The sequence below is a fragment of the Molossus molossus genome, unplaced genomic scaffold (assembly GCF_014108415.1).
Source record: "Molossus molossus isolate mMolMol1 unplaced genomic scaffold, mMolMol1.p scaffold_m16_p_14, whole genome shotgun sequence".
Lineage (NCBI taxonomy): Eukaryota > Metazoa > Chordata > Mammalia > Chiroptera > Molossidae > Molossus > Molossus molossus.
This window is the reverse complement of record NW_023425349.1, coordinates 66,313,666-66,334,115: the sequence shown is the minus strand read 5'-3', so window position 1 is coordinate 66,334,115 and position 20,450 is coordinate 66,313,666. Positions and strand designations below refer to the sequence as shown.

Sequence of the window (20,450 nt, the reverse complement as noted above, 5' to 3'; positions counted from 1 at the left end):
AAAAAAAGACGTCTTGTCACAAGAATGAAGGGTTGTAACAGATCTCCAAGTTATCTTCATCTCAGACTTCCTCTGGTTTTAAGGCAAAAATCCAGATAGAAACCATGTCGATCAGAAAGAACATGCCTGGCCGGTTGAGGAGAGTCTGGACCTGCTGGGGAAGGGAGCAGGGCTAAGACCGCCCCAGTGGTCCCCTGGCACATTGTTGCTCATTAGAAACAAACAAACAAAACCCAAATGCTACATGTTCAGTGTATGTATTTCCAGAGGTATATCTGACATCCCAAATGGGTTTATATCACATGCAGTAGATGTGTGATTTACACATTCTAAAATTCATTCTGTGAGAAAGGAATCCATTAAAGTGTGAAGTTTCATCACCTTTTTGGTCAAACGTTAGAACTTTGTACCAAAAAGAAATCTAAATGTCTAGAAAACTTTGTTTCTCAAGCTGCCAGGTGATCTTCCTATCTTTTTATTATGATAATTTCAACAAAAACAAGATCCTCAAGTAAAGTCTGACTGTTTGCAATGTATGTTTGTTTTTAATTCGGGCTGCTATAGCCCTCGCCCTGGATTTATTTCCTGTGGAGATTTTGAAATTAAACATAGCCAAGTACACACACACACACACACACACACACACAGCCTACACATTATTCTTTAATAGATCTTACTAGGATGTTGAAAGCAAGGCTTATGTGAACCCATTTCTAGCAAGAGGACTGTATTAACAACACCCTGCTGTGTAATGAACAGTTTTATTTGATTTGCCCAGAAAATGTTTTGCTTAACATCTGTTCAATTAGTGTTTTCATTTCATTACTGAAGTTTGTCTTAGGACCAACAGGTCCATTTTCCTATAGGATATTTGGAAAGGGATTTCAGTTGTTCAGACAATCCTCCTGATGCAGTTCATTAGATAAGGGCGCTGGCAATGTGTTTCCTCATGATTTAGGGCAAGAGTTCCTCACGCCGCCCTTCTCACGCCTGTCCCAAAGCAAAACATGTCCTGGGAGGAACAGCTCCCCACCTGAGTGCCCAGCTTGCCCTTTCGAATAAGAAATACAGCAGCGAGAAAACATCTCTAGTTTGAACCCGTTTACTGTCATTAAAGTGAGTAACGAGTTAGGAATGTGTGACAATTTAATTATAAATTGTAATTGAAAAGCACTTGAAGTGGAAAAAAACAAAGCTAGACAGTAATTAGAAAAGGATTTAGCTCTTTTTTGTTTTAGTTAGTAAATTTATGGACAATTATGGTTGTCGCCTTTTATAAAAGGAAAACATATTACGAAACATAAAACAGATGTTTCTTTTAACAAAACAGATTGTCTCTTTATTACCATGACTATTTGTCAATGATATGGGAAAGGTCTTTCCTTTATTTCCTTCCTTGTTTTAAATTAAAAAGAGGAGCCAATCATTTGTATTAGTGGTAAAGTCTACTCAGAGAGGATTATGTTGTCTGTGAATGTTTGAAGTTGTAATGAGGTACAGGCTAAACACCATGAACCCAATCATGACGGTGTGTGAGTACCTCAAGGGAACAGTAAGTCCTCACTTAACATTGTGAGTAAATTCTGTGACTTCAAGCTAAACGACATATATATAACAAAGCCAATTTTACCATAGGCTAATTGATCTAAACAAGAGTTAAAAGGTCCTACTGCCTCTAATCAACGTTATAACAAAATGACACTGAAAGAAATGGCATTATTTGAGGACCTGCTGTATTTCTTAGAACTCTGCCAAGTCAGAATGGGCAGAATGAGGGTCACAGTGTAGGTGAAAGAGAACATACAAATTTAAAATCTAGAGTTCCCAAAGTATGATAAGTAGTTAGCAATTTTCTTAATAGTTCTGAGCGAGGTGATCCAGTTAATTATAGTTTTATTTGAATAGATGTAATTGCCTTTAGATTGCTATTTGTCTTTTTGACCATTTCTGCTATTACATAAGTAATAAAAGCACTCTCTCAAAAGCATATGAGAAACAACTGTGGGTCAGGTTTGGCTCTGATGAACCACAATAGCGTCCTTAGTTAGTGCCTTCATTTTTTAAAATATGGAAATGCTATGTGGAATGAATAAAAGGAGAAAAATGTATATAGAACTTATACGGGCTGGGGAACTCTGGCCTTTTTATGCGTACACACGGGCCGACCTCTCTTACTCAGTTGCTATGAACTCCTGAAGAGTGTGGGTAAATATTTTGATCAATGGAACCATATTTCAAATGCACTATAGACTGTAAAAAGATAACTATTTAGAAAGATAATCACTCCTTAATTTATCTGCTTGGTCTACTCAATCTGATTTTCATAATCAGATTGTATAAGACACAACTGTATAAGTAGGATTGTAAATGGGTATGGGGGTGGGTATAGGTCATGGTGGTTAACACACACACACACACACACACACGCACACACACGGGGTGGGGGGGGAGAGAAAGAGAGAGAGAGAACAAAACAAAACAAGACCATAATTTCTCTGAGCAGTACTCTACTGCTGGAAAAAGTAAATCTTGTGCCAATTTTCTCACAGATGTTTATCCGTTTCTTCATGTGAACTAGGTCTTTGACTGCCATTTCCTTCCCAATGAAGTCAAGTATATTCACAACGGTTGTCCAATTCTTGATGAAGACACAGTGAAGCTTAGACTTTACAGGTAAGCAGCACAGGAGCATTGCTCATTCTTTGCCTGATAATTATTCTCTCTGCTTCTTTTTCTGTAGATAGGTATTATCAGCAGGGAGTTACTAGATTCCAAACAAGAAAGCAATCAGTAGAAATTGGAGACCTGAATGGATGAGGCGAGAATTATAGCCAATGTTCAGTTATCTTTATTTGTATCATCTTCCTTTGGGCTTTTCTGTGGCAAATGATTAGCCCTATCCTGGTTCCCTGTAGAGCTCTTATACAGGTATCTCTGGATCCAAATCATTCTTTATATTGGAAAATTGAAATGATAAACTATACATTCTTTTTTTTTTTTATTCCTCACCTGAGGATATTTTTCTATTTATCATTAGATAGAGTGGGAGGGAGGGAAAGAGAAAGAGACAGAAACATCAATGTGATAGAACCACATCAAATGGTTTCCTCCTGCATGACCTGACCAGGGCCAGGAACGAACTGCAACTGAGGTACATGCCCTTGACTGGACTTGAACCCACGAGTCCTCAATCTGTGTCAATGCTCTAACTGCTGAGCCAAACCAGCCAGGGCTGAACTATAAATTCTTAATGAGAATTAGGAAGAAACTATGTTCCAAAAGTCAATAAAATTCTTATTTTTGATGAGCAGCTGCTTAGTTATAAGAAGTGTAGTATCATTTATTTTTAAATGTATTAGATAATTAAAATATTTTAAAAATTAATTTTGAAGTTAAACACAGAGTGACCATGTGACCTAGCAGTTCCACTCCTAGGTATATATACACAAGAGAAATAAAAATCTGTGTTTATACAAAATCAGGTATACAAATGTTCATTGAACTTTTATTCATAATACAGTAACTAAAAAGTTGAAACAATCCAATGGATGAATACATAAACAAAATGTGGTATATCCATATAATGGAATATTATTCAGCCATAAAAAGTAATGAAGTACTGATACATCCTATAACATGAATGAACCTTGAAAACTTTATGCTAAATGAAAGAAACCAGACACAAAAGATGACATATTGTATGATTTCACTTATATGAGATGTCCAGATAAGGCAAATCCATTAAGACAGAAAGTAGATTAGTGGTTGCTTGGGGCTGGGGGAGGGGAAAATGGGAATTGATTGCTAATGGGTTATGGGTTTCTCTTTGGGTTGATGAAAATGTTCTGGAATTAGAAAGCCATGAGGGTGGCACAATCTTGTGAATCTAGAAACCACTCAGTTGTATACTTTGAAAAGGTGAACTTTATGGTATATAAATTATATCTTAGTAAAAAATTAATTTAAAAATTAAGCTCATGATTTTGGTATTGCTCACTTCATATAAACAACTGAGAATTCAGGGTGGGTATAGTTTTTTACTTGTCTTTATTGCTTTTATGAATATTTGGCTAAAATAACTCAGTGTGAATTTCTCTTAAGCACTAGACTAATAAAAAAAATTTTGTAGAAGACACTGGAACAGTGACTCATTCTGTAAACACTTACAATTACCTCCTACAGGTCAAGGCCTGTCCTGGGCACAGGAAACACAAAGATGAGGACACATGGACTCTTGGTGCTCATAGTCTGATACAAAAAACGGGTAGATAATTATGATGTGCTGATGGAAAGTCATGAGCAAAGTGCTGTGCTCAGATAATAAAATGGTACTCAAGGATTCCCTGGGAAGCTGTACAATCAGCATACAGGGCTGTTTGATCTTTCTAAGACTTTAAAGCTACAAAACAAATGAACTTCAGAGACCTTGCCTGGAAGGGCTGGAAAAGCTGATGAATTCAGGCTGCTCCCACTTCTTCCTTGAGTTTCTAAGGGGTAGAGAGGATGGAGGAGCAGTCGCGAAGGGCAAAGGTAGAGATGTCATTCCTCTTATTCTTGAGGACATTTAAAGTAGGATGTTCAAAGAAGGTGAAGGCAGATAATCAGGAAGCATGCTTATTTCCCTTTTACAGCCTCCCCAGCCCTTTGGCAAGCTAATTGACCTCCCTCTGTTTCAGTTTCCTCATCTGTAAAATGGGATTTACAATGCCTACATAGGTTTTCATTAGGGTTGAATGAAATCCTCTTTGTAAAGAATTTAGCATAAGCCATGATAAAGTATATTAATTAGGAGCTGCATTATTGATGCACACCCATCACTTCTAAGTTTTCTCCCTGAAGATATCTCGATGATGTAGTCACTAAGGTAATGGAAGTAACAATTACTGAATACCTTTTACACGTCAAGCACTAAGCTGGACATCCAACCTAGGCTGTAAATAACTGCTCATGTAGTGATGTTTCTGAAGAGCAAAAAGGCCTTGATGCTTCAGAAATGGCTCACCATTTCTCTCCTGAATTCAAACTCAACCCATAAATTACACAAGCCTGATGCTCTTAAATTATTTATGTGCTAGAAGTGAGATTCTGAGCTCATAGCAACCATTTCAGTATGGATGATGGGTTTGAGAGCAGGAATTTCATCTTATCCGAGATGAAAGTGACAGAAAAGGAGTTGACACCAAGATAAGGGAAAGAAAGAAAGAAAGAAAGAAAGAAAGAAAGAAAGAAAGAAAGAAAGAAAGAAAGAAAGAAAGAAAAAACAGAGAGACCGGGAACAGAGTATGAATAAAATCCAAACTCTACCCAATATGCAAATTTTGTGAAGGCCAATTTTTAAGCTTCAGGCCAAGTATGCAAGTATCAAAAGTATCTGAGCACTGAGAAGCAGGGACGTACAACCAAAATTACTGTACCCAGCAAATTATCATTTAGAATCAAAGGACAGATGAAGAGCCTCCTAGACAAAAAAAAAATTAAAGAAATTCATCATCACCGAAACCAGTATTATAAGAAATGTTAAAGGGTCTTCTTTAAAAAGAAATAAAAACACCATATGTATAATAAAATAGCAATAAATACATATCTACCAACAATTACTTTAAATGCAAATGAAGTAAATGCCCCAGTCAAAAGACATGCTGGTTGAATGGATAACAAAACAAGACCCTTACATATACTGCCTACAAGAAACTCACTTCAGATGGAAAGACTTAAAGAATAGGGATGGGAAAATATATTTCATGAAAATGGGAACAAACTTTTTTAAAAAGCTGGGATAGCAATACTTATATCAGGCAGAATAGACTTTAAGCCAAGGACTGTATGACAAGAGACAAAGAAGTACCCAGTAACTCCACCGCTGGGTATTTATCTGAAGAAACCCAAAACACTAAATCAAAAAGATACATACATTTATATGTTTGTTTCAGCATTATTTACAATAGACAAGATATGGAAGCAAGCAAAGTGTCTATCCATAGATGAATAGATAAAGAAGTAGTGGTGCATATATACAATGGAATATGACAGCCACAAAACAGAATGAAATCTTGTCATCTGCAACAACATGGATGGGTCATTAAGCTAAATGAAGGGTATTACGCTAAGGGAAGTAAGTCAGACAGAGGAAGACCAATGCCATATGATTTCACTTATATGTAGAATCTAAAAAACAAAATAAATGAATGAGCAGAACAAAAATAGACTCATAGATACAGAGAACATTTTGATGGTTGCCAGATGGGAGGGGGATTGGGGAGACGGGTGAAAGAGGTGAAGGGATTAAGAAGTACAAATTGGTAGTTACAGGATAGTCACAGGGATGTAAAGTACCGCATAGGGAATATAGTCAATAATATTGTAATAACTGTATGGTGTCAGGTGGGTACTAGATTTATTGGGGTGATCACTTTTAAGTTATATAAATGTCTAATCACTGGGGTGTACACCTGAAGCTAATATAACATTGTATGTCAACTCTAATAAAAGAATAAAAATGATTTAAAATAAAAAAAAATACAAATTGGTAGTTACAAAACAGTCACAGGGATGTAAAGTATAGCATAGGGAATATAGTCAATAATATTGTAATAACTCTGTATGGTGTCAGATGGGTAATAGACTTATAGAGCTGGTCACTTCATAAATTATATGAATGTCTAATTACTATGTTGTACACCTGAAACTAATATAATATTGTATGACAAATGTAATTAAACAAAGAAAATTTATTTAAAAAAATTAAATAAAAGGTGATATTGGGGGTGAAAAAAAAATGTACATGGGCACCAGTAAATTTTGCCTTTGCTCTGTTCTCCCCACAGGTTTACTGAGACAGACACCTTCACGGAAACCTTTATCCTGCGGGTCTATCTCCTGGAACCAGACTGTAACATCATCCGAATGAGTAACAATGTATTGGAGGTGTCTGAATTCTACGGCCTGTCCCGAGCCATTGATAAGAACCTGCTTAGATTTGATTATGATAGGACGGCCAGCCTGGAGTGTACAGTCAGGCTGGACCCTGTGGGAACTTGGCTGCCAGCCCATGGCCAGGTGGTTGTGGTAGAGCCTCAGCCGGAAGAGCCTCGTGGAGATCAGCCACACAGTTTTTTCCCTAAGTCTCGTACGAAATGTTTTCATAATTATCCGGATGATGTTACTAAAATTGGTCAAAATATCTGTAAATGGTCCTCTCCCACCATGACAAAGAGTTTCGCAGAATATAATTTGTAGCTAGTTGAAAAATATAGGTTAGTGATTAAGAGTATGGGCTTTGGAAGCATACAGATCTGAGATTGAAAACTGCCTCTGCTATTTATTTCCTGTGTGATTTAGGCAAGTTACTTAACCTCTATGAAATGGGCAAGGATAATACCTGCTCCCTAGGGCTGGGTAAGGATGGAGTAAATGAGCACAAAGTGCCTCACACAGTCGGGTCAGAGTAAGTGCTCAGGAACTGTCCGTTGTTACTGCTGTCGGCAGCAATGGCAGTGTTGGTAAGACTAGTTGGTGCAGTCGTTAAGTATTATTAGATTATGAATGGGTTTGAGGTAGAGCTGGTGGGCAGCAGACATGGTTTAAATCAGGAAGAGTAAATAGAACATTTTCCCCCCTGTTTTCATTTTAATCAGTGTATGTTGGGCAACTCCTATTTGGCTAATAATGTTCTAGACATTATGGGAAAACCAAGAAATATAAAGGTTATCATAGTCTTAGTAATACCTTGAATCTGGACAGCAGTTCACAGCTAAAGACATGCTTACATGTCATCTCATTCAATCTTCTGGTTAAGAAGTAGAATATCCATGTGTACTTTAGAAAAATGTACAGAAGGCCAGTCAAAAATAAGTGATCTATGTGTATCATGGACCCACATGAGCATTTGGGCAGAGATGGAGAGATGATTATGGTTTTTCGTAGAAGAGAGCAGGTTGGTTTAGTTGGTCAAAGAATGTTTAAGGGAAAATTTAATAGAAAGACTAAGTGAACCTGGAAATGTATGCAGTACTCCAGTGTGTAACAAGAACGAGGGGGCGAGAATTTCATTGTGCAGATCAGCCTTGTAGAGAGAGAGTGTATGATGGATCCATGGAAATGGATACTGTAAAGGGAGAAAGTCACAGCTAGACTGGGGAAGGCTTACAGTGAGCGACTGGCCTATTTGTCAGAGATGTTCCAGCACCAGAAAATTCACTTTATTATTTTTACTCACAGTATAACTTTTGGTGGGCAAGGATCTCATGAGACAACTGGTCAACTATTCCTTTCAGTAAAGGAAATGACAGGCTTATAGAATAATGACAACCCACTCAGTGAATGACTGCAGTATACACACGAGCATTTTGGGGCAAGGAGAGGAATAGGATCCTCAGGGGAGGATTGGCTTTTACATTGTACAATCATTATGTTCAAGTGACCATCTTAATTCGATGCTGTACATTCTAGAACTGGGAACAGAACTCAAGTGTCCAGGTGGAAGCTGTACCCTGGGCCTGAAGAAACTAGGAAGTCTCAAGGTGAGCTGTGAGGAGTTCCTGCTGATGGGGCTTCGATACCAACATAAGGACCCTCCTTCTCCCAACATTGATTATATCTCCATCCAACTGGACCTCACAGATAGCAGGAGTAAGATTGTATACAAGGTAAAGTTTTGGGTGTTGTGTCTGCGTCCCTAGCTTGTCCACAGAAAGAGGGCCAGTTCCAAGGGGGTGTTCATGTTGTTCCCATGTCAGGGAAAGTTCCTGGGCATTGTGAATCAACTACCCAGTGACTCATTAGAACTGCAGACTTGTCCATTCTGCTAATAAATGTTTAAAACAGCAGCTTTTGAATATAACATCAGTATAAATACCTAGGAAGATGGTGTACCAGCTAAACAGCTTGGCTGTCTTCTGTCACCGAATTGGGGCCAGTTACATGCTACCTTTCTTCCTCCTTTTCCTTCCACATTCTTCACCTTGTTATTTGACCTTCTGTAACACCTTCTCTTTGATGCTTCACTCCCCCCTCTTTATTAGAACCACTTTTCACCTGTTAGAAGAAATTGGGATCCACATACTCACTCTGCAAAGCCATGGAAAACAGGGAGGGAGGGGACCTCAGTCCCATTTTTATGGTTGTAGAAGATTATATCCTTTTCACTCATTCAGACTTTGGGATGGAGGACTAGATCATCAAGGAGATAGGCCTCCAAAGGCCTCCTTCATCTTCCAATTTCTTTAAATTCTCCTGTCCTTTCTTCCTCTTGATCTCTTCACATTGGAATGATGACATGAAGTGGAATCAATTTATCTGAAATATTTAACATGCTACTCTGCTGATTTATGTATCCTATAATTTATTTATTTGGGTAGCTGAGGAGACTGTGTATTAGCTGAAACAGCTTGGATTTGTGCTGATATACAATGATCCATGATTATATTTGTGAGAGACCGCCATCTTTCACAGTGTGACTTCTCCCGAGGATTTCTCCTAAGAGACCCAAATAGTGAACATTATTGTCCCCAAGTAATGGATAAGACATGAAATCATAAGGAAATGATAAAATAGGATCACAAAATTTTAGAATTGAGATTTGGAAAAAACTTTGAGATAGTGTGTTTAAATTAATTAGATAATCCTAAAAAAACACAAAACACAGGCAATAAAATCTCAGACATCTCATGTAGCAGTATTTTCACCTAGGGCAAGAGAAACAAAAGAAAAAAAAACACAAAAAACAAATGGGACTACATCAAACTAAAAAGCTTCTGCACAGCAAAAGAAACCATCAACAAAATAAAAACAGAACCCACTGTATGGAAGAACATATTTGCCAATGATACATCTGATAAGAGGTTAATTTTCAAACTATATAAAGAACTCATACAGCTCAACACCAGGAAGACAATCCAATTTAAAAAATGGGCGAAGTACCTAAACAGACACCTCTCCAAAGAGGACTTACCAATGGCCAATAGACATATGAAAAAATGCTCAGTGTCACTAATCATCAGAAAGATGCAAATTAAAACAAAAATGAGGTATTGCCTCACAACTGCTGGAATGGCTACCACCAACAAATCATCAAACAAGTGCTGGTGAGGATGTGGAGAAAGGGCACCCTATTACACTGCTGGTGGGGATGCAGGCTGGGGCATCCACTGTGGAAAACAGTATGGAGTTGCCTCAAAAAATAAAAATGGAATTGCTGTCTGACCCAGTGATCCCACTTCTGGGAATCTGTCCTAATAATCCAAAAACACCAATCAGAAAAACTATATGCACTGTGATGTTCATAGCAGCACTATTTATAATCGCTAAGATTTGGAAACAGCCCAAGTGTCCATCAATACATGAGTTGGATAAAAAAGCTGTGGTACATATACACAATGGAATACTATGCAGCTGTACGAAAGATCTCTTACTCTTTGAGGGACCTAGAGAGTACTATGCTAAGCAAAAAAAGCCGGTCAGAGAAAGACAAGTATCACAGGAATTCATTTATATATGGAATCTAGTGAACAAAATAAATGGATGAACAAAATAGGCATGGATGCATGAACAGACTGACAGATCTCAGAGGGGCAGGGAGTGGAGGAGAAGGGAAGAGATTAATCAAAGAATATATATGCATATATGCATAGCCCATGGACACAGACTCCAGTGTGGTGAAGGCCTGGGGTGGCGTGGGAGCTGGGAGGAGGGGAGCAAAGGTGGGGGTATTTGGGGGACATCTGTAATACTCTCAACATAAAAAATTTTGATCAGGTAAAGTACTTGGAAAGCTTTTAAAGGATAGATTTGAGTCTAACATTTGATAGTTAAGATCATGATTCTGGGCACTGTCTGTCTGGGTTCAAATGTCTACTTCACTAGCTGTGTGACTCCGAACTTTATTCCTTATTTTTTCAATCTTAAAATGGGGGTAATAGTACCTACTTCTTAGAGTAATTTAGATAATTCACTGATACAATACTTATAAAGCACTTGGCAAGAAACCTGGCGCATAGTAAGCGCTACAGATATTTTGCAAGTTAAAAAGCTGCGCAGTAAAAAAACTGATCAACCGGGTTTGAAATAACTGGCTTAGTCCACCTTATTTTATAGTGGTGGCCAGAAAGATTGCATACCTTGCCTATACATGGCTGTTTTATGTCTGAGCCAAAACTAAATTTTAGGTCTCCTAACTACTAGTAGATGTCTTCTGTTTGTTTTGATATATAACTCCTTTTACTTTTTTTTTATCCTCACCTGAGGACATTTTTGCATTTATCTTCAGTCAGAGCGGGAGGGAGAGAGGGAGGAAGAAAGAGAGAGCAACATTGGCTTGAGAGAGACACACTGAGTGGCTGCCACCCACATGACCCTAGTCTGCAACCGAAGTACATGTCCTTAGTGGGAACCGAACCCAGGACGCTTTAACTGCTGAGCCAAACCGGCCAGGGCATAACTCCTTTTACTTTTAATGCTTTCTTAGCTCCATTAAAAACAAAGAAGATCTTGTTTCGTTTTTTTTAAATTGGTTTTTCTTCTTTTTCCTTTCTATACTGAGTTGGGGCTTTATTTATATTTTCAGATCAGTTTTATTGGGAGTTGACCCTTTTAAGTCACTTTCTTAATTTATCTAGAATTAACCTAGTCCACAGTCAATTTGACATGTCATAAAACAGATTCTTTTATGAATATATAAGTAATATGCTCACTGCAAGAATATTTTTTTAAAACAGAAAATAAAATAAGAAGAAAACAACCTGTATTTCTACCATTTTTAGACACACACACACACACACACACACATACACACAAAGTGGGGAGACATGCACACCAAAGTTAGTTTTGTTTTATGGAATTGAATTTATGCTATATTTAAAATTTTTTATTTTTATTATTTTTATGCTTGTACATGTCTATCCTCATCAATTGACTAAATGACTTTACCCATAACTTTTTCTGAAAATTTTTAAGGTTTTCTCTTTTATATTTGCCTTTTTAATCCCACCTGTGATAAATTTTATTATGTTTTGAAACACAGGGATAGTTTTTTCCAAGTAGCCAAAATTTTCAACACTATTTGTTGAATGATTAACCTGCTTCCCTTGATTTTCAATGATTCTTCTATTGTATAGAAAGATACTATGTACACTGTTTCAAGGCTAGCTCTTTTGTTCCTTAGATTTGCCTATTTATTGCTGTGCCAACACTGAATTACTTGAAATATAATGTGCTTATAGTACACTTTAATATTTTACAGGCAAGTTCTTCCTCATCACTTCTTTACAACATTTCTTACTCATTCTCACCTATTCTTAGTTTCAAATAAAAAATTGAATCATTTATGTTAGTTTAAAAATAAGCCCATAAGTATTTTTTATCAGGATTCAATTAAAACTACAAATTATTTTGGGAAGAACTGAAACATTAGAGCATTTACAATATTGAGTCTTCTCGTTCAGAAATGAGGTATCTTACCTCATCTGGGCAAATGTTCTTCGATGTATTCGTAGTTTTCTTCATGTAAGTTGAGCACACTTACTAAGTCCGGTCCTAGGCAGCTTGTTTGTGTACAATTATTGTGAATAGACTCTTTTCCCTCCATTATATCTTCTCATCGGTAACTGATGATAACTAGGAAAGCTATTTTTTGGTGTAATTTTCTTCTTTCTGGCTTCTTTCTTGAATTCAATTATTCTAAGAACGTTTCAATTCTTTGGGCTTTTACAGACCATAATTATATCTTTCACTAATCATGATAATTTTATCTTTTCTTTTCCAGTAATTATTCCTGTTATTTCTGGTCTTTTCTCCATTGGGTTGGCCAGAATAATATTAAATATAATGATGCTTATAAGATGCTTTGTCTTGTATAAATTATCATATCAACTACCCACACTCTTTTTTTAATGCTTCTTGCCTTGGATTTATCTTTCTTTGAAGTGATATGGTCACTTTTTTTTCTTTCTTTCTTACATGATGACTTTGAATCACCCTTTTACACTTCTAATCTTTGTATATAATTTTATTTTAAATGCCTCTCATACAAGACACATATAACTGAATATTTAATTTCAGAATATTTGTCTTAAAGAAGGGAATATGAGCTATATTTTTGTAATAATAGACATTTAAGGTTTTTAAAATTCTGTTTTCTGCTTTGCTTATTAAAAATTATCTCACGTGCAAATTAAAACAACAATGAGGTTTCACCTCACACCTGTCAGAATGGCTGCCATCAACAAATCATCAAACAAGTGTTGGCGAGGGTGTGGAGAAAAGGGGACTCTAGTACACTGCTGGTGGGAATGCAGATTGGTGCAGCCACTATGGAAAACAATATGGTGTTACCTCAAAAAATTAAAAATTGAACTGCCATTTGACCCAGTGATCCCACTTCTAGGAATATACCCTAAGAAGCCTGAAACACCAATCAGAAAGAATGTATGTACCCCCATGTTCATAGCAGCACTGTTTATAATAGCTAAGATCTGGAAACAGCCCAAGTGTCCATCAGTAGACGAATGGATAAAAAAGCAGTGGTACATATACACAATGGAGTACTATGCAGCGGTAAGAAAGAAAGATCTCTTATCCTTTGAGACGACATGGAGAGACCTGAAGAGTATTATCCTAAGCAAAACAAGCCAAGCAGAGAAAGACAAATATTATATGATCTCACTTATTTGTGGAATATAATGAACATAACAGTTTGAGGAACAGGGTAGACTCAGAGACGTGGAAGTAGGGTACAGACTGACAACCCTCAGAAGAGGGGGTGGTGGGGGGAGAGAAGAGATAAACCACATAACTTACATGCATGTACGAATAACCGATGGACATGGACAACAAAGCTGGGGATGGGGAGGAGGGTGTCAATGAGGAAAAAAGGGGAATCATCTGTAACAAAAATAAATAAAACAAAACAAAACAAAAATTATTTTACAATATAGGCTAAATTTTCTTTGGCTTTGTATTTGTTTGGAACCCCTTTATCCCACTTTATACTTTATTAGGATTAAATTCTAAATTAAAAAAATTCTTTAACCTATTATTTTAATATTTAAAGTAAAAAAATAACAAGCTCACCTGACTCCTTTCTGTAGATGATGAGGATTGATCCTCTTGGTCCATTTTCCTGGCCGCTGCCTCCCTCCTGGGCTTTGTTCATATAATCCGCAGTTTTAGTTCTGACATAGGATTGTTGTACCTCATTATTTCTCACATCATGTTATCTCTTACATCTTCTATTTCAAGTAAGGTCTTTTGACATTTGTATTCATTTTCTTAACATGTTGAAGGCAACATATTTATTTAGTCTTACCTCTGTGTTTAATTGGTTTTATTGTTCAGCTCCTGTCCTTTTATACTGTGATTTCCTCATTTTTGAATTTTCAAATTATGACTCTTCAAGTCGATTTTTAAATGGCATGTGAAGAACAGATACTCTAAACCCTGGGGTGTATCAGTATATCATTCATCTTCATATACCAGGCGTGGGGGATGCGGATTGTCGTCTTCTCTGTTTCTCTCGCGCGTGTCTCTCTTCTGTGGAGCGGTGCTGGCTAGTTTCTGCACCGCCAGCTGCGGGCAGGTGGTTTGGGGCAGTGCTGGGGAGGGAGGTCTTATTTGATCAGGCACTCTGCAATATGGCTTCATGCTCTCTGAGTCTGGCAGCTGTTTCAAGCTGCTTCTTTGTCTCTGGGGCGATTCCATGGTTCCTCAGGAGATACCCCATTACAGAGGCTTCTTACCCATAGATGTCTCATCTCAGGAGGAAGTATTTCTGGCCTGAGTGGTCACTTGTAATTCCTCCTGCAGCTCCTAGGATATGATTTCCACCTCCAGCTTCTTGCTTCTGGGATTTTTTTGGCCTTTCAAGGATGCATCCTAAAGGTCAGGGTCCATGATGACCCCAGACCAACTCTCTGTCCCACTTGGCTTATGCCTGGGAGCCTTCATGCGGTCTTCCCTGCCACACACAAGGACTAGAGCTGATCCCAGCACAGCCACCATTATTCTCCTGCTTCGGCCACTTAGCTTCCTCAGGTGCCAGCCCAGCATCAGCCCTCTGTGTGCCCCACCTGTAAAAGACACAGGTTAAGGAAACTTCTCCCTGACACCTGAGACAAGGGATGGAGCATTGTCTCACCTGTCTTCTTTGGTGGCATTGGTGTCGGGGGAGTGACTCAGCACAACACAGCACTCTTCTCTCAAAAAACTCTTCCTCTTACCTCTCCCAACCCTTTCGTATTGTCGCCGTGGGCAGGAGGGTGTGTAAACTCTGCCACAGTGTCTGTCTCACACTCACTTTGAAATCCGGTATCTCCCTTATTGGCTCTTCATTTGAGGCAGAGCCAAGAAGAATCCCATTTTTAACATTCTGTTATATACAGAATACAAGTCCTTGTCCATTAGCCAGTGTTCAGCAGTGTGAAACCAATGTGACTCCCAGCAACGGGAAACATCAAACCCCATGATAAGCAGCATCTTCCTGCTGTGAAGAGTCTTCCCACCTGGAGCACTTGCGCCCTCTGATCCCACGGTGCATGTTCATGGTTTCTCTGGAGATCCCCATCCTGAGGGCCTCTCATCTGAGGACGGTGCATTGTGACCTGAGTGGTCACCTGCAATTCCTGTTACCTGCTTTTCACTCAGAGACCCAGGGTTTTAACATACTAGAAAACTGGTAACCATTTTTCCGTTGCATGAGTATTGAGTGATAAGGAATTTCCCTCCATTCTGTGTCTGCCTGCTTTAAAGCTACATGACAGGAAGGGGGTGCTGGCAATGTGTGCTGGCTACTGCTGCACTTTTACTTTCCTGTCTCTTTAATCCTCACTTAATGCTTGGCGGGGGCGGGGGAGTCTAGTATTTCCATTTTACAGGTGGGGGAATGAGATTTGGGCGTTAAATAACGTCTAAAGTCACACAGATCCTATGTGGTGGAGACAGAATAAAAGCCCAGTTCCTGCTGATGCCAAAATTGGTGCCATTTCTCAACACTGGCTCTAGAGTCACCAGACAGCTTTAAAAATACCAGTTTTCTGGTCCTCTCCTCAAAACAATGAAATTAGAACTCTAGAGAGGGAGCTTGGGCATGAGAAGGTGTTAGAAGCTCCCCCGTGATCCGAATGTGCGGCAGGTTTCAGACCACCAGCAGATGCACCGCTCGGCTGAGGGCCGGTTCAATAGCGCACTGTTCACCTGTGTGATCCAGCTTTATTTATGCCGTTTCCCCTCCATGTTTTCTTTCTCCTTCAAAAGTCAGAGAGTGCGTGGTTGCCCGTCTATGTGAGAGCTGGCATTCCTAATCAGATTCCAAGGGCTGCATTCATGGCCACGTTTATTCTGGAAGTGGATCAGTTCATCTTAACCTCTTTGACTACATCGGCTCTGGACTGTGAAGAGGATGAGACCCCCAAACCCTTGCTGGTGTTTAATATTACTAAAGCCCCAGTGCAGGGCTTTGTAACTCACCTGTGGGATCACACCAGACCAGTCTCTTCATTCACCTGGAAAGATCTCAGTGATTTGCAGATTGCCTATCGGCCACCAAACAGCAGCCATTCTGAAAGGAGACATTATGAGGTAAGAAGGAAGAGAGACATAGCTTCTAGCCTATTTGGGATTCAGAGTTATTTAAGAAGCCCCTGCCCTCAGCTTTCGGGTTAGTTTGTATATTCATTGCCTCTGCAGAGAATCAGTCACCATTGATCAGGATGCAAACTCAGATGCCCAGAGGAGCCAGGCTGGTGGGACACATCAGCAAGCCCTCCTGCAGGACACTGTGGGGAGCTGAAGACGGAGCTGGTGCCTTTTCAAACAGCTGCAGCTCAGCTCCAGCTGGTGCAGAGGACCGAGTGTTGCTAAAGCTCTTGTCTGTCAAGAAAAGTTAGAAGTCTACTTTGTAAAAATGTTTTAATTTTGAAATATAGAAAACATATTCAAAAATTTAAACTATATTCTGCCAGCTACAAAATATGTCTAAGGGCCGCAGTTGGCTCAGGGCTCACCAGTTTGAGAACTCCGCTGACCCCCACAGCCTTTCTGCATTACATAGACCACTGAAGTTAGAGATGAGTTTTGTTTAACATTTTTATCCTTTTTTTGTTTGTAAAAGTGTTTTACTGGTGCCCTTTATTTTAATTAATAGCACTGACTTAGGATGGACGATTGCACAGTCTTCTATGATAACTAATTTCACTATCTGATGCTTTCTATCAGGAAAATCCTCTTTCCATTTCATCTAAATCTTTCCTGCTGCCATTTCAGCCTCTTTCCTCTGGTTTTGTATTCAGTGGGAGTAGATAACAGCTGGTTACAGACTTGCACATAATAACCTGTCACGTACTTAAAGACCTAACAGCAAGTTGAAATGTAAATGAGCAGATTGATACATTCTTGAGTTCAGGGTTATTAAGGAAAATGAGCGTCCCCGGGGTTACAATTGTCCTCCATCTAATTTAGGCATTTGCAGCATTTAGTCTCAAGGGCAGACAGAAGATTTCAGACGATAAGTGCTGTGTTCTGCCCGTTGCTTTCATTTTCTTGATTTCATAATAGTAAGTGGCAGCTTTGTTTGCTTCCTGTCCTCACTTCTTCCTTCCATATTATAAGGTAATTGCCCATTAGCTGTCTGGGTTTACCTGCAGCTCACAAATAAAGCTGCTGCTTCCTGTGCACATTTTCCATCACTGTGAAATAGAATCTCAGCGCAGAGCTTGTTCAAATAGGTGATATTTTTGTTAGAAGGTAACTCAATTATCTCAGTGGAGATTATGCATTTTTCAAATGTTGTGGGCGGGAAGCCCTGGGTCTCAGCAGGACTTTGTTGGCTCAGCCACCTGCGGTGGGACTGTGAGGGCTGAGCTGGGGCCAGCGCTCCTGAAACCGCTGACCTTCTCGGGCTGTAACACCAAGTCAGTCTATTCTTTCAGTCACTTTGCCTCTTTGGGAAATTCAAACTCAGTTTACTAGGGATTACATCTATTTGAGAAGAAAGTTCCTTGGTGAGTACATAAAGTTTCAGGTGGTTCAACCTAATGTTTATCTTACATCTGCGAAAATACTTCTCCCACCTCAGTATAGTTTTGTTTTTAGTCTGTTCCTCTGGCACCCTTGAAGCTGTTTCTCCTGTTATGTTGTATTTGCTAATGTGCTGCTGTCTGATCATTTCTCCTACCCTCTCAAATGGACCACATTCTTCCTGAGTAGGCAGTGTGTCTTCTGTTTCTGTATCATATCTCATCCTTCTCTGTCAACACCTGGTGCAATACACATATATCACACAATAAGGCTCAAAACTTATCATAGCCCTACTTAGTAGTTATGGATTTCTTGGAAGCAAATGAAATCTTGATATTTAAAAATATGACCAGTGAGATAGAGGCGTCTAGATCAGGGTCTTCAAACGGCAGCACCGGTGACATTTTGGATTAAATGATTCTTTGTTGTGGGGGTTGTCCTACGCATGGCAGGATGTTAGTAGCATCCCTAGTCTCTATTCATTAGATGCCAGTAGCACCCCCTCCACACACATACCCGTATGTGAGACCAGAAATGTCTCCAGACATTCCCAAATTTCCCCTGGGGAGTCAAAATCACCCCCTGGTGCTCTAGACCCAATACCTTTGACAGAGGCTTGATTGGTCTCATGCTGAACTAACATAGTCTCCTGAGCAGATGCAGGGACCTTTCCCCAGCACATTTGCTTATTTCAGGTTAAGAATGCTTTTATGGAGAAGAAAATTAAAAGATACAGATCAACTAAGGAACAAGATCTAGAGCCTGAAAAAGTGAGATCAGGTTGTCAAGAATGAGATCAGGCAACAGCAGCCTCTGTCTGTGGTGAACCCCAGACGTGATGGTATTTTATACTCTAAGATCTCAGTGTGTGGTTCATATGCAACTGCTTGTTTACAGGTGGAGTTGGAGGTATACGACTTCTTCTTCGAAAGGAGCACACCAATTACCGTCCACATCTCCGTCAGAACGTCGGATACGAATGCCCCACGTGTGTCCTGGAACACAGGTGCAGCTCAATGTAGGGTGTCAAGCAACAGAAAGAAAGGCAGTTTTATTCCCATTTTACACATGGAGCAACTGAAACCCAGACTGGGTGGGGTATCAGATAGCTGGTTTTGTTTTGTTTTTCCTACCAGGAGGGTGAGAAATTTAAATCCAGGATTCCTGATTCCTGGAGACAAGTTCTTTCTTTGGCAGGAGATAAGCTAAAAAGACAACTTTCACCTGAATGAGCCAAAAAAAAAAAAGGTGACTGTGTGTGACATTGAGCTATAGTTGGACTGAGAGAGGGAACATCTCCAACTCAAACTGTTCAGAGGGGTCGAAGGAAGGCATACACTGGTGCCCTCTACATTGACTTATTTTTAAGTTGGGTTGCATGGAAACCACAATATATAAATAAGAGATTAAACTGCTTTATTTGTTTTAAAAGGAGGCTTTGCTCTGCCTCTCATTTTTAATAGAACTGACAATGCAATGTTTATATTTAGGTCAGATGTAAATGTAGAGTGTAAATGAAGATTTTATTTTTTCCCACTAATCCCATCTATAGTATTCAAAACATACTTATAAGCAGTGGTGGTAGGTTCTGTTAAGGGGATAATATCTGTGTCTGATTTAAATTCTCAGGTGGCAGCTTAAATACATTACCTCTTGTGTTTGTGTGTATGCTTGTGTATGTGTATGTGTGTGTGCTTGCATGTAGGTATATGCATGCACACTTGTGTGTTTGTATGTATATAAGTTTCAATAGAGATGGAGAACACTGGTTGAGCAGCCTTGATTTATAATATTGACTGTATGTCTCATCTATCTCTGTTAGAGGGATAATGAAAGAAAAGAAGAAATCGGTAACCTACAGTTTAGTAATAATCACATATTAAGTGCATTATTGCTTGAGCATAGAGACTTAATAGTCTGTATATATGTGGGATCTGTGAAACCCAGGCCTGTGAAGAGAACTCCAAATCTGGTCTTGGCTACTCTGGACATTAGACTACTTTTATATATATATATATATATTTTCTTTATTGATTTTTTAGAGAGAGGGAGGGAGAGAGAGATAGAAACATTGATGAGAGAGAACAATGATTGGCCGCCTCCTGCATGCCCTCCACTGAGGATTGGGCCCACAACCTGGGCATGTGTCCTGACCAGGAATCGAATCAACAACCTCTTGGTGCATGGGCTGATGCTCAATCATTGAACTACACAGGCTAGGCTAGACTACTTATTAAAATAAATTTTTACTTATTATGAACTTGTGTGTTCGTCATTGAAAACTTGAAAACTTGGAAAGTGCAGTAAGTAGAATAAATAGTAAAAAAAGAAAAAGAAAAAGAATAGTCATGAATGATCAAGAAGAAATGAATGAAATAGGAATGAATGAATAAAATAATTTATTACTTCCCCATGAAGACACAGCCACTGTTACTATTTTGCTACAT

General features: G+C 38.9%; 1 protein-coding gene across 2 annotated transcripts in view; it reads left to right on the top strand.

Annotated features, from left to right (window-relative positions):
- FREM1 (FRAS1 related extracellular matrix 1) overlaps window positions 1-20,450 on the top strand; it is a 157,676-nt gene that overhangs the window by 27,426 nt on the left and 109,800 nt on the right. For both annotated transcript variants that reach the window (XR_004959489.1, XM_036260930.1), the window contains exons 3-7: window positions 2,579-2,673; window positions 6,825-7,126; window positions 8,449-8,645; window positions 16,243-16,566; window positions 18,901-19,009. Coding sequence is in view for 1 of the 2 variants with exons in the window: in XM_036260930.1 (XP_036116823.1) it covers window positions 2,579-2,673; window positions 6,825-7,126; window positions 8,449-8,645; window positions 16,243-16,566; window positions 18,901-19,009 (1,027 nt within the window). In the remaining variant the exon portion in view is untranslated. The remainder of the gene's footprint in view (window positions 1-2,578; window positions 2,674-6,824; window positions 7,127-8,448; window positions 8,646-16,242; window positions 16,567-18,900; window positions 19,010-20,450) is intronic.